The 14394-nt window shown below is 37.8% G+C and overlaps 1 protein-coding gene across 2 annotated transcripts in view; it reads left to right on the top strand.

Annotated features, from left to right (window-relative positions):
- LOC127456175 (protein Aster-B-like) overlaps nucleotides 1-14394 on the top strand; it is a 220443-nt gene extending 206049 nt beyond the window's left edge. Inside the window, exons 14-22 of one of the 2 annotated variants that reach the window (XM_051724526.1) lie at nucleotides 42-188; nucleotides 521-639; nucleotides 807-949; nucleotides 1053-1156; nucleotides 5077-5277; nucleotides 5399-5489; nucleotides 6313-6420; nucleotides 7970-8090; nucleotides 8229-14394. In XM_051724526.1, coding sequence (XP_051580486.1) covers nucleotides 42-188; nucleotides 521-639; nucleotides 807-949; nucleotides 1053-1156; nucleotides 5077-5277; nucleotides 5399-5489; nucleotides 6313-6420; nucleotides 7970-8090; nucleotides 8229-8309 — 1115 coding nt within the window. In that variant the 3' untranslated portion in view covers nucleotides 8310-14394. Of the gene's footprint in view, nucleotides 1-41; nucleotides 189-520; nucleotides 640-806; nucleotides 950-1052; nucleotides 1157-5076; nucleotides 5278-5398; nucleotides 5490-6312; nucleotides 6421-7966; nucleotides 8091-8228 lie in introns of both variants that reach the window. The other variant, XM_051724525.1, reaches the window with a different exon arrangement.

The raw sequence follows: 14394 nt of genomic DNA, 5'->3' as shown, positions 1-14394 counted from the left end.
TTCCTGTAAAGTTCATCTTGTATGTTTTTGTGTATTTTCAGTTGTTGAAGTGCAAGCATTTCATGAGGATCTGAACGGTCGTCAGTACATTAACGAGGTGTATAAATTCAGTGTTGACAAGCTGTATGCCATTCTCTTCACTGAGTCCCAGTTCATGACAGACTTTATGGAGCAGAGGAGATTCACCGGTTAGAGAGAATTACACAAAAAACATAAAAAAATGTTAGATAATGCAATGCATTAGATTTGTAATTTGTGTATACATAATATGTTTATATATATATATATATATTAATATACTTTTAATGTTGTTGTACAGCAACATTGAAAATGCTCATCCAATTAGATTTAAGAGTCAGAACTAAACATTTTATAATATAGTATTTGTGTGGATAAAACAGCTGTAAATGTGTTTATAGAATTTCAAATGTGTTTCGTTTATTCGTTTTAGTTTTCTGATTGCAATACATCCACTCACTTGCTTTGGTTCTGCATTCAATACTCAAACATTTATCTACAGATGTGGTGTATCACCCCTGGAAGAAGGAGGATGCTGGAAACCAAACGAGGGAGATCATGTACACTATCTCCCTGACCAACCCACTGGCCCCCAAAACGGCTACTGTTACTGAGACTCAGGTGAGATATGAAACTATCCTAGAGTTCAAATACTGTAGTCACATAACCACACTGTAGGTTATTCTTCAATTAGCATAAGATATCATTCAGGATTCTCTACTATAATATACCGTATATTATTTTTTTAATAATGTGTATGTTCAAAATGCAATTTCTTACTGAATTAGACCCTATATAAGGCCAGCCAGGAGAGCGAGTGCTACATCATTGACGCAGAGGTCATTACTCATGATGTACCATATCATGACTACTTCTACACCCTAAATCGCTACATGCTTACACGTGTGGCCAAGAACAAGTGTCGGCTGAGGTACTGAAGAACAGGACAATAATGGCTTTGGCACTGAGGTACATACATTTTTAAAATAGAAAAACAGGAGTACTGAATATGATTTGATTTATCTGTCCTTTAGAATTTCAACAGAGCTGAGGTACAAGAAACAGCCATGGGGGTTGGTGAAGGGCTTCATTGAAAAGAACTTCTGGAGTGGACTAGACGAGAACTTTAAAAGCCTCGGTAAGACATCGCCTGAACCTTCTTGAGCACCATCTTCTGAGCTTGTCCCACAGTCTTAAACTCTACCCGCAACTTACTTGATCTCAGCCCACAACTGTCTTAAACTCCACCCACAATTGTCTTGAGGTCCACCCACAACTTTTTTGAGCCTCACCCACAACCTTCTTGAACTCCACCCACAACCTCATTAAGCTCCACTCACAGCCTTCTTGTGCCCCACTCACAAACTTTTTGAGCTTCAACATTTTTATCTCTGCCCACAACTGTCCTGAGATCCACCCACAATCTTATTGAGCTTCACCCACAACCTTCTTGAACTCCACCCACAACCACATTGAGCTCCACCCATAACCTCATTGAGCTTCAACTTTCTTGGCTTCACCCATTTCATTCTTGAACTACATCCACAACCTTCTTAAGCTTTAACATTCATGAACACAACAGTCTTGAGCTCCACCCACAACAGTCTTGAGCTCCACCTACAACCTTTTTGAGCTCCAACATTCCTGACCTCTTCATACAATAGTCTTGAGCTCCTCCCACAACCTTCTTGAACTCCACCCACAACATTCTTGAGCTTAAACATTCCTGAACTCCTCACACAACAGTCTTGAGCACCACCCACAACCTTCTTGAACTCCTCCCACAACCTTATTGAGCTCCACCCACAACCTTCTTGAACTCCATCCACAACCTTATTATGCTTCACCCACAACCTTCTTGAGCTTCAACATTCTTGAACTCCACCCACAACCTTCTTGAGCTCCACCCACAACCTTCTTGAGCTTCAACATTCCTGAACTCCACCCACAACCTTCTTGAGCTCCACCCACAACCTTCTTGAGCTTCAACATTCCTGAACTCCTCACACAACAGTCTTGAACACCACCCACAACCTTATTTAACTCCTCCCACAACCTTATTATGCTCCACCCATAATCTTCTTGAGCTTCAACATTTCTAAACTCCTCACATAACAGTCTTTAGCTCCACCCACAACCTTCAACTCAACTCAACTTTTATTTATAAGAGCACTTTCAAAACCACAAGAATGGACCAAAGTGCTGTACAGATATTCCCATTTCAACATCAAACAAAACACATAGCATAACAACTAAAATACTTATACAAAGACATACAAATAAAAACTGTGCAAAGATACAAATTTGCCTCATACACCATAATAAATACCACTCACAAAGTTAAAACTTATTCAAAGGCCAAAGTAAATAAATAAGTCTTTAGGCCAGTTTTGAAAGCATCAATACATGATGCTGATTTTATAGACGGGCAAATCATTCCATAGTCTAGGGGCTGCCACTGAAAAAGCACAGTCGCCTTTGCACTTCAAGCGGGACCGCAGAACTGTAAAACACAACTGGTCAGTAGAGCGCAAGAATCTTTGGGATTGATGAGGGATGATCAAGTCTCTGATATACAGTGGCGCCAATCCATGTAGGGCTTTAAAAACAAATATTAACCCCTTATATTGGATCCTAAACTTCACCGGAAGCCAGTGAAGAGCTTCCAAAACAGGTGTTATATGGTCCCTCTTCCTGGTATAAGTTAAAAGCCTCGCTGCGGCATTCTGCACAAGCAAATAAACAATAAATCGTATACTTATCACATTGATTCTGACCAAAAACAGTAAATTCTGTCTTATCCTCATTTAATTGGAGAAAGTTATTCACCAACTAACATTTGACCTCAACCAAACAATTATAAAAAGTGTAATAGAAGAATAATCATCATGATTTAAGGGTAGGTACAGTTGTAGGTCATCAGCATAAAAATGATAACATTCCATTTATTTATTTTTTTTATTAACCCCAGAGGCAACATATATAATGAAAATAAAACCAGACCAAGGACTGAACCTTGTGGAACCCCACAAGAAATAGTGACAGATGATGAAGAACATTTCCCAATCCTGACTGAAAAAGTTCTATCCTGCAAGTATGAAGAAAACCACTTAAGGGCCAAGCCCTTAATGCCTACATAATCCCTAAGACGTTTTATCAAAATAGTATGGTCTATAGTGTCAATGGCTGAACTCAAATCCAATAACATTAGTGCCACACATTTTTCTGAATCAGTACTTAACAAGATATCATTCGTAACTCTTAAATGAGCCGTCTCTGTACTGTGTTTAGCCCTGAAACCAGACTGAAATTAATCAAAAAAATTATTTTCTGTCAAAAAAGAAACTGGCTGAATGTAAACTACCTTCTCTAAGATTTTATTTATAAAAGGTAATTTTGAAATACTAGGTTTTTTTAAAACAGGCTCAACAACTGCATGTTTAAAAACTACTGGAATAACGCCATATGCTAGACTGCTATTTAGATAAAATACTAGGACAAATAGTGTCCACAACCTCTTTAACAAGTTGCAACGGGAGAACATCTTCAGGAGAAACTGTCTTTTTCAAGTGTAAAATAATGTCTTTTAAATGTACCAGAGACACTGGCTCAAAGCAACTAAAACAATGTGAAGTGGTTTTAAATTCAACTACAGCACTCCCTGATGGTGAGATGGTAGATTTTATGAGAACTTTATCAGTAGAACAATCTTAAAAAAACTTAAGCACAAATCTGTAGAAGGATCTAAGAAGATAGTGATAACCGGATTAAGCACCTTATTTATAGCAGAAAACAAGATTCTCGGATTATTGCTATTTTGTGAAATAATTCCAGAGAAATATGAGGATCTGGCCACCTTAACAGCTTTTTGATAATTTAATAAACATTCTTTCAAAATATCATAGGATACCTGTAATTTGTCTTTCAGAATTTATCTCCCAGAATTAAAATTCTGTCTGCAGAAGTTACAAAAACAGATAGAAAATCAGAAAATTCATTTAAAAAATCTGTATTATATTCAGGAGGCCTGTATATAAGAGCGCAAAGCACCAGCCTAGACAAGTCGACCATGATAAATTGTGCTTCAAAGCTCTTATAACAAAAAGTCTAAAAAAGTCACATCCCAGAAGCAAAAGTTCAGAAAAAGGGCTTATCTCTGCAACATTTAACCAAGTCTCAGTGATAAATAGAAAATCCAGTCCCATGTGATAGAAAAAATTCATTCAAGATAAACATTTTTTTGACAAGAGATCGAGCATTTACTAGAGCCATATGCACTGTATTTGACTCGAAAGACTGATTAGAAGATGCAACACTTGAATTTGTCGGCATACCTCGATCCAGAGAGCATTGATTTGAGTGATTGACTCCTCCACTTTTAGTCTTTATTGGAATAATCTGCGACAATGACTTTGATGGAACCAGGAAGACGGGTATCAAGTAAGAGCATAGAAACATCCGCAACTCCTCAGCTGTTATTAATCCACTGGCCAAATTCCTAAAATTTTTCTTTGATCTCACTAAACCACCCGCTCGTTTGCTCCATCTCCTGCGGCATTTCTTCCTCCAGCACATGCAGCCAGGCACACGGCAAGTCTTCATCTGAGCGAAAAACATGCATGGCGGCTCAGTAAACCATTGCACACTAGAATCACGGCTCCAGAGGTCCATGGCCGATGATCGAATATTCAGTAGCGTGAGATGGTCATAGACCAAAGGGGAGCAGTCCAAATGCATGGTTAAACACACAAACAGAACAAACATACAAAGAACAAGTGTCCTAAACACGGAGCGACGGCACGCCAACATATAGCCTGGCGCCATCTTGATTCACACCTTCTTGAACTCCACCCACAAACTTATTGAGCTCCACCCAAAACCTTTTTGAGCTCCACCCACAACTTCTTGAGCTTCACACACATTACATGTTTAATTTTGCAGTTGTGCAGAATAACTCCTTTGTCACCACTAAAAAATATTTAGAATAATATATATATATATATATATATATATATATATATATATATATATATATATATAATTGATTTTTTATGGCAGAGCTGGAGTTGGCAAAGATGGAGGACGCTATAATAGATACCCACAGGCCATCTCCTAAAGCTAAAGCAGTGAAGAACTCCTCCCTGAGGCGGAGAAAAAGACCCCTCACCCATCTCCGCACGGCCCTTCTAGATGAGACCCTCAGCTCTGTTACAACGCCAACAGACGAGGAGGTTATCCACCGCATCAAACACGTGGCAGGTCAGTTTTATGCACACAGCCAAAAACACAAAATCTCCCAGATATCTGTACTTAAATCACACACCCACACCGCCAGAGTTCAAGGTTTCACTGTATTGATTTGTGTTTGCTCCACTCACAGGTTCCACTCAGACAAGACACATTCCCGAGCACATGTCAGGGGGCGGGGTTTTCTGCAACCTCTCCAAACCATTATTCTTCATCAGCTTTGTGTAAGTAGCGAAAATGTCCTTCTCTCTATACTCTGTTAACCAGTACTAAGTCATATTTTATTATTGATTTTAACTGATTATTTTTAGGTTATTTTTATAAACATGAATTAGCAGTGTAACTGTTTTCTTTTTTTGTTCTTTTTGGTATTGTTTCTTGTGCCTGGCCTTAGGATCTGTATAAGGTACATGCCTTTACTGATATAAAATATAGATCCATTCTCTTCTATGCTGGAAGTTTCATCCCTAGTATGCTATACTAGTACAATAGACACATACTGTTCTCACTGCCACGCCCCCTCTCTCAGCCTTAAGATCTCTTCTGATACCTTGTGAGCTGCCTACCCAGACAACATTTTATGGCCTCAAAGTCCTATTTAATTTATAGGTATCTTAAACTTATAAAACAGCCACTCCAAATGAGAAGGTTTAAGATGTTTTAAGATGTTTAAGATACTGTACCTATAAAGTACCTCAGTGGTTCACAAACAAGCTCAGTGAAAATTCATCAGAAAAGGTGTACAGACTCGAGAGAAATGTTCGGTTACTTATGAGGTTCCATTTTGATGCTTTTCAAATATTGTCTTAGGAGGCAGCTACCTATGTAAGGGTAGGCAGCAAGACTACTCACTTGGTATTTCACAAGGTATTTTCACTATCACTAGGAATTTGGCACACTGCCCCATCTAACTTAAGATCATGTATTTCATTAGTCATCACAAGTCTAGCATTTGGCTTTCTTTATCACTAAATGTGGCCACAGTGTTCATGGAGATATTTTCTTGGCCTTTGAACCCAGTTTTTCTTATGTTTGTTTACTCTGCAGTCTGGTGCTGCTGATTTTCCTTAATATGATGATGTTCTATAAACTCTGGATGCTGGAGTACTCTGCTCAGAGCCTCACCAGCTGGCAGAGTTTACACCTACATGAAAGGTACAATACACATACTCACACACATATTCGTGAGCCTTTCAGAACAAATGTTTTCTTATGTTAGAAATAGCTAAATATCACACAACGAATGGAACAGAATGCAGGTGTCTCGAAACATGTTTTGGGTTAACTTGACACAACTTAAAAATGCAGCGTTCGTGCGCAAAACACTGAAAGAACAGTGAGACACGTGCAACGGTCAAAGCCTTTTATCTAGATCATGTTTACATAGAAAAACAATTTAAAAAAGCACAGATGGACGCAATAACGCGTTTGGTGTGAACAGCCCCTAACACTGTATCTTAACCTGGTGTGACATGAAAAAGTGGTAGGTGATAATACTGTAGCTGGCTCTTGTAAATCTAAACCCCTATTCATACTGCAAGTGACTTTGTTGCTGTAGTCTGTTTGGTCGCTAGCAGGCGTTCCTACTTCTGGTTGCTCTGGTAACAGGTATGAACATCACTACCGCTAAGACGTCGTTTCATGCTGATAGTGAATCAGTGTTAAAGGTGCTGTAAGTGATTATAGCTATTCTGGAATTTCAAAAAGCTCAGTCGTTGGATTAGCCACGCCCCCTCTTTCCAAAACCCCGCACTCCAAAGATACCAAATGAGCTTTATTGAGACCAACACAGCAGAAACGGTTGTGAAAACAACAGCAGAAAAATAGTGCCCTCAACTGACAACTCTTAGCAACATGGCATAAAAATGGCATTAAGCCTCAATAATTCACTGCAGCTACAATACTATGAAAACGCTCAAAATGACAGACAGACAGACAGGCCCGTGGAGACATTTTTGTTTGCTGTTTACAGAGCCTAGTGCTGTCATAGAGACAGGTGAGATATTTCACAACACTTATTTCAATAATATCTTTCAGGGACTAGGACAGTTTTTTGTGTGTGTGTGTGTGTGTTTTTTTATCGTCATTTTAGTCGTTTTAGGGTTTGTTGACATTACATCATCATGGCAACGAAGGACTGTAAGTGATTTTATCACTCTAAAATCAAGTTAACACTCATGTTGTTTATGAAATGTAGCTATACTTTTGAAACAGTGAGTGTTTTAACGTTTACGAATTGGTCCCATTCACTTCCATTGTAAGTGCCTCACATTAATCCAGATATTTTCCCCCTTTTTTTAAGAAAAGGAGAGCCAAGTCAAAATGTATTTTTGTGGTAATCAACTTTATGCCACAAATGCTGTCGAGTGAGCTTAACTTGTATTGAACCAAGAATATTCCTTTTAGCCACGACAAGTGATGGGACATTTTGTCATTCACTTTATTTAACCTTCTGTCATGTTGCGCTCGATAGCCCCACCCATTTTTAAATCTCATTGTTGCAAAATCCCAGTCCACACAGCTGTACATTAAACACCAAATTTCCTCTGATTGGTTGTGATTGTGTCGTGTCACGCAACAATTATGCTTTCAGTGAGGACGGGCAAATTACTTGTTCCTAAACTCATCTGATAAGACCATTAGATCACTAGGTGGCGTTTCTGTTTGGGTATTTGTGTTTATTTGTGCATATGTGTTTTAGCAGTAAACTACCACAGACACAAATGGAATGGGCACAGCTCTTAGAGTCCCAGCAGCGATACCATGATGCAGAGCTGCAGAAATGGAGAGAGATCATTAAAACATCAGTACTGTTATTGGATCAGGTATACAATACACACACATACAGTATGCACAATGAGATCAGCAAGTGGTCTTTTTGTACGCTCTTACCAAGTGATTTGAATATAACGTAATGTCATGCAAAAGTGTGATGTCATTGCTGTCATATGTTGTTCATACAGATGAAGGAATCCTTGCTGAGCCTACAGAAAGGCTTGGGTCTGCGAGATTATAACTCAGACTCAGAAGAGAAGAGGAGTTGATATTACTGACAATTACCCTCCAGGCCACCAGGGCACGCTGTGCAATGTAGAGCCACGTATGTGAGTTTGTGTCTACAGATGTGTATACTACACCACAAAAGGCAAAAAACAAAGGGCCCATTTGTGTGTGAATGACTATGCATACCAATCAAATGATACCAGAGATACCAGAAGAAGAGATGGACCATCTGGTGATACTAGTGGACAGTCAACACTTGGCCCCATCCTAGATCATGACAGGAAATGCAGCCATATCTGTCTCGTGAAATCATGGGAAGGTTGCAGTCCGAGTTCGCAAATATGGGCTCATCACTGTTCCGGTGTTTTCTTTCGGGATCTCTTTCAGAGGATGTGTCACTGCATGCTTTGGCCAGAGGAATGGAAAATGCAATGGGACTGAGGAGGAATGCACTGAAAATGAAGAGCACATTGTTTTAATTTTGAATCCTCTCAGCCCTCCTTGCTTTTGAAGTGGCTTTAATTTTATTGGATTATTGGGACACAGATGAGGAAATATTTTGTATTTTAGTCAGTAGGGCGTGGTTTTCCTGGTTTGACCTGCAAAGGTAAAGCTGCCATGTCCCTTTTCCTATTTGAGACTTTTTCCAAGACATTAAACAGTCTAGTTCACTATAGCTGTAGTATCAGGGCTGGTTTCCTTGATAATCCTGACCTAGAAGGTTTTGTGTTGCAATTCACTGCAGCATTCAACGCATTCATGTGCATTGCCAAAATACCGTACAGTTTCTGCAAAAGGGCCACTGACCTAATCAGAAACCTTACATTTCTGTGAAGTGTGCATTATTTAGTCGTGCTGTGTTATGCTGGAATTACACCATGACAGGCCAGTGAATAACTGTATAAAGGGACACTGCAGCTAGGAAGTTGGAAGAATTGTATGTTTGTGTTTGATTACTAAACTGTGATATCTCCAGATTTATTTGAAGATGTAGAAAATGATACAAATATGTTCAAAAAGTATACTTTTATTCAAAATTTAATATATATTTCAATATATAAATATAGAGATCATTGCAAATATTTATTGTTAATTTATGTACATAGAAAACTTATCAAAGCTCTAGACAGGCTGAAGAGTTCATAATTATTAAAACTGCGATTTCTTCAACATGCACAAGCACGTTTGAGACGTGACTTTTGTGTGTGTGGGTGTGTGGTCAGCATATACCCAAGTGGTCCATTTTGGTGAATGTACAGTGTGTACAACTGTGTTCATGTGATATTTTAAATCATTCCACTTTGTATGTTTTTGTGTCTTCCTCCCGGCACATGAAGCCAAACTGCCTTTTTCTTGCCCAGCAGCTCAGACCAGTGGGCGTCTTTTTACACTTCTGCCTGGCTTCAGAGAGTGATCTAAAATTACTATGTTTTGACTCGGCCCAAACCCGTGCACACACACTTTTCCTGCTGTGGCACCGTTTTTGTTTGGGATGAGTGTCTTGACAAGCAAGCACTGCAGGAAATGGTAGTACTAGCTTCTTGAAGTTCACTGAAATCTGATGAACTTGACCAGGGTTTTTCAAACTGTAGGCCACAGGAGGGTGCAAAAGCGTGCTAGGGGTTCTGAAGAAATTTTTAGATAAAAATAATAATAAACAATGTATTTATTTTTAACAGTAAAGCCACAGTTACACTAGGCTTTGAGCATGTGAAATTGTTTCGGACATCGCAACGGACAGGATATAATGTCACGCTCAAGGGCTTCTGGTTTTTAATTAATAATGTATCATAAATAACAAATAAAATTAGATTCAGATTGTTCAAATAAATAAAAAAGAAATCTGTCCTTTGAATAGTTGCTATGATTTCTATTATAAAAATAATGCTATACAAACACATTTGAATTTAAATTAAAATGTTCTTTTGTCAGGTTTATATGTCTAGCATCCAGATTTTTTTTTTTTTTCATAAAAAAAAAAATATTAAAATTATTTTTCAATCATTTATTTGACAACAAATAACTGTAAACCCTAAAATTTAATAACTGCTTTGAGTAGGGAAACATTTATTCATACAAACTAGTTTGAATAAATTAAGGCTGATGAGTATTTAGAACTTTCTTTTGAGTTCTCAAAACTTACACCTATTCAGTAACTTGAATTGTTTCATTGTTTTGAGTTTAATGAACTTGTCTCTTTAAATTTACAGGAACTTTTAACTGAAACTAGGCAGGGGATTATAATTCCCCAGCATGCTTTTCATTGCACTCTACAGGGAGAGTAAATGTTAAAATTAAGTGTTATTTAATGTGTCTTTGTGCAAAATACATGCAAAGGGGGACTTGTTATTGTTTAATGTTTTGTGTTATTTAGAAGAGTTTCTGTTATGTTGTTGGGGGGTTACCATTATGGTGAATAGTGAAGCCTGAGCTTAGGTTGAGGACAGGTAAGTCTAAGATGCTATGCTAATCAAAGCATGCTTCCAATTAACATTAATTCAGCATGCTAGTATATGCTGTACTAATTAGTTAGAGTCCTGTACTTGAAGTACTTAATTTGAGCCTACATGTTAATTTTAAGTTCAGCCAAAGAGTTACATTTAAAGTTTAGCACCATAAAAAATGTGAGATAGCTTACACAGTATTTTAAATCAAGAGCAAATAACATGCATGTGAAATACAAAATCTGATATTTCTTTTGACTTAAAGTTGGGAGTTAATCAATCAACTACAAAAAAAAAAAAAATTATGTAACTGATTGCCTCTTTATACATGGGGGAAAAAAGTTGCCTTTTTATTTTAAGGAGGTCCATTACAAGGAAATCGTCATTAGGAGGTCCTTTTCATCAAAAAGTTTGAAAACACTTGATCACCTTTAATTTAGCTAAAAGCCCCTTTTTGTCATCTGTTGAATTGGTCAAATGAAAGAAAACTTATGGATGAAAGGTGGTGATACACCTTTTTTTTTATAGAGCATTAGTGCTCTAGCCTAAACCAAATAAAGTATTTATAGAAGGTAGAATTTATTTATATGTGAAATGAAATTGTTCCCTTTTATACAGAATTAGGTCAATGTAAAAAATTCTCATGATGATGATGGAGAGATGTGGCACTTTATGTCCAGACATTGTTGTTACTATACAGTTGAAGTCGGAAGTTTACATACACTTAGGTTAAAGTCATTAAAACTCATTTTTTAATCACTCCACAGATTTCATATTAGCAAACTATAGTTTTGGCAAGTTGTTTAGGACATCTGCTTTGTGCATGACACAAGTACTTTTTCCAACAATTGTTTACAGACAAATTGTTTCACTTTTAACTGACTGTATCACAATTCTAGTGGGTCAGAAGTTTACATACACTAAGTTAAATGTGCCTTTAAGCAGCTTGGAACATTCCAGAAAATGATGTCATGCCTTTAGGCAATTAGCTTCTGATCGGCTAATTGGCTAATTGGAGTCAATTGGAGGTGTACCTGTAGATGTATTTAAGGCCTACCTTCAAACTCAGTGCCTCTTTGCTTGACATCATGGGAAAATCAAAAGAAATCCGCCAAGACCTCAGGAAAATAAAATTGTGGACCTCCACAAGTCTGGTTCATCCTTGGGAGCAATTTCTAAACACCTGAAGGTACCACGATCATCTGTACAAACAATTGTACGCAAGTATAAAGACCATGGGACCGCACAGCCATCATATCACTCAGGAAGGAGACGCATTCTGTCTCGTAGAGATGAACGTAGTTTGGTGCGAAAAGTGCAAATCTATCCCAGAACAACAGCAAAGGACCTTGTGAAGATGATGGAGGAAACAGGTAGACAAGTATCTATATCCACAGTCAAACGAGTCCTATATCAACATAACCTGAAAGGCTGCTCAGCAAGGAAGACGCCACTGATCCAAAACCACCATAATAAAGCCAGACTACAGTTTGCAAGTGCACATGGGGACAAAGATCTTACTTTTTGGAGAAATGTCCTCTGGTCTGATGAAACAAATATTGAATTGTTTGGACATAATGACCATCATTATGTTTGGAGGAAAAAGGGTGAGGCTTGCAAGCCAAAAAAACACCATCCCAACCGTGAAGCATGGGGGTGGCAGTATCATGTTGTGGGGATGCTTTGCTGCAGGAGGGACTGGTGCACTTCACAAAAGAGATGGCATCATGAGGAAAGAAATATATGTGGATATATTGAAGCAACATTTCAAGACATCAGCCAGGAAGTTAAAGTTCGGTCGCAAATGGGTCTTCCAAATGGACAATGACCCCAAGCATACCTCCAAAGTTGTGGCAAAATGGCTAAAGGAGAACAAAGTCAAGCTATTGGAGTGGCCATCACAAAGCCCTGACCTCAATCTGATAGAAAATTTGTGGGCAGAACTGAGAAAGTATGTGTGAGCAAGGAGGCCTACAAACCAGATTCAGTTACTCCAGTTCTGTCTGGAGGAATGGGCCAGAATTCCAGTACCTTATTCTGAGAAGCTTGTGGAAGGCTACCCAAAACGTTTGACCCAAGTTAAACAAATTAAAGGCAATGCTATACTAACAAAGTGTATGTAAACTACCGACCCACTGGGAATGTGATTCTCTCTACTATTATTCTCACATTTCACATTCTTAAAATAAAGCAGTGATCCTAACTGACCTAAGACATGGAATGTTTTCTACGATTAAATGTCAGGAATTGTGAAAAACTGAGTTTAAATGTATTTGGCTAAGGTGTATGTAAACTTCTGACTTCAACTGTATGTCAGCTGGCACATACAGTATAACACTCCAGCTAGAAACAAGATGGTGTTGTATTAATGAATGTATCTAAGAAAGATCTGTCTTTTTCCAAGAAAGGCATCTTCATTTATTTTAAATGTAACTAAAATCATGAACCATATTCCAGAGTCCAGCACTTTGGAATATGATGGAGTTTTTGGTGCAAATCTTTCAAATCAGTCTTAGTGTTGCTCTGTGGGCAGGCATTTTATTCCAGAAGTGAGATTTGTTGCAGTTGAGGAACTGAGATATTTACAGTTTTGACAATTTCTCTCACTGCTTTTTTCACTCTTTAAAAAAATATTTTAATACATTTGAAAAGCTTGACATCTAGGCCTTAGTTGCGCTAAGAGTTTCTTTTTTTTTTCTTTTTTTTTAGCATCAGAGTGCATCTGTATAGATTGTTGGTGTGTATTCTGCAGTATGGTTTTAATCACTTTTCACTTTGTGTGTAGATAAGGGATGGATTGGTTGCTTATGGTTTGGTATTTTGGAACTGATGCACGCTACTGTGATTGATCAAGCAAAACGCTGTCACAATCATGTTCATTGTACTGTATGTGTGTGCATGTCCGAATGCCTCGTGTGAAATTACTGTATGTTGTTTTTTGTTTTCGTTTTTTTGCTTTTTTTCCCACCTTTGTGGACCACCTATTCTCTTATGCTAAAAAAAACCCAAAAGAAGATAATTTACTTACTGTTGAATCTACTGGAGCAAAACACAACTTAATTAACATTCAGCCTCATTATTTTGCTCATATGCAGCAACTTCCTTAAAGCATTTGAACAAAGATGTGACCAAGTTCGCATTTTACAGCTGAAAAATTTGCTGTCACAACTAGAGAGATGAATACTCAATTTAGCAATCAAAGTTATGTTGACCAATGGTGATTAAAAAAACTATCCAGGCTCAATGCAAAGGAAAGATATTGCTCTAAATTATATTTCATATCATACTCAGAGCATTAGACCATGTGCTATCAGATTTGGGTATCCATGGAAATGCAAACCAACATAATTTCCACTGTAACTCCATGATGGACATAGCAACTGTATCCAAGCACATATTTTTATGTCACAAACTCTCACTAAATCAACTGTTTATTTTCTTTATTTTCTTCGTTTTAGAGCTGTTTTTATCTCTAAAATGGGCTGATTTGTACTTGATTCCATATGCAGTGTATGTATATGACGATATCTGCAGTGTTCACTGACATAGGAAGAAAAACTGTGCTGTGCACAGTTTTCCACTCTACAAACCACTTTGTCTAATAAAGACTCAGATTCAGTGGCTTTCTGATCTATGTGAAGTAGACAGATTAAAAAGAATAATAAAAAATACTGGTAAAACA

Source organism: Myxocyprinus asiaticus, chromosome 18 (genome assembly GCF_019703515.2).
Source record: "Myxocyprinus asiaticus isolate MX2 ecotype Aquarium Trade chromosome 18, UBuf_Myxa_2, whole genome shotgun sequence".
Classification (NCBI taxonomy): domain Eukaryota; kingdom Metazoa; phylum Chordata; class Actinopteri; order Cypriniformes; family Catostomidae; genus Myxocyprinus; species Myxocyprinus asiaticus.
Note: the sequence above shows the minus strand (reverse complement) of the source record. Positions and strands in the feature narration are given on the sequence as shown.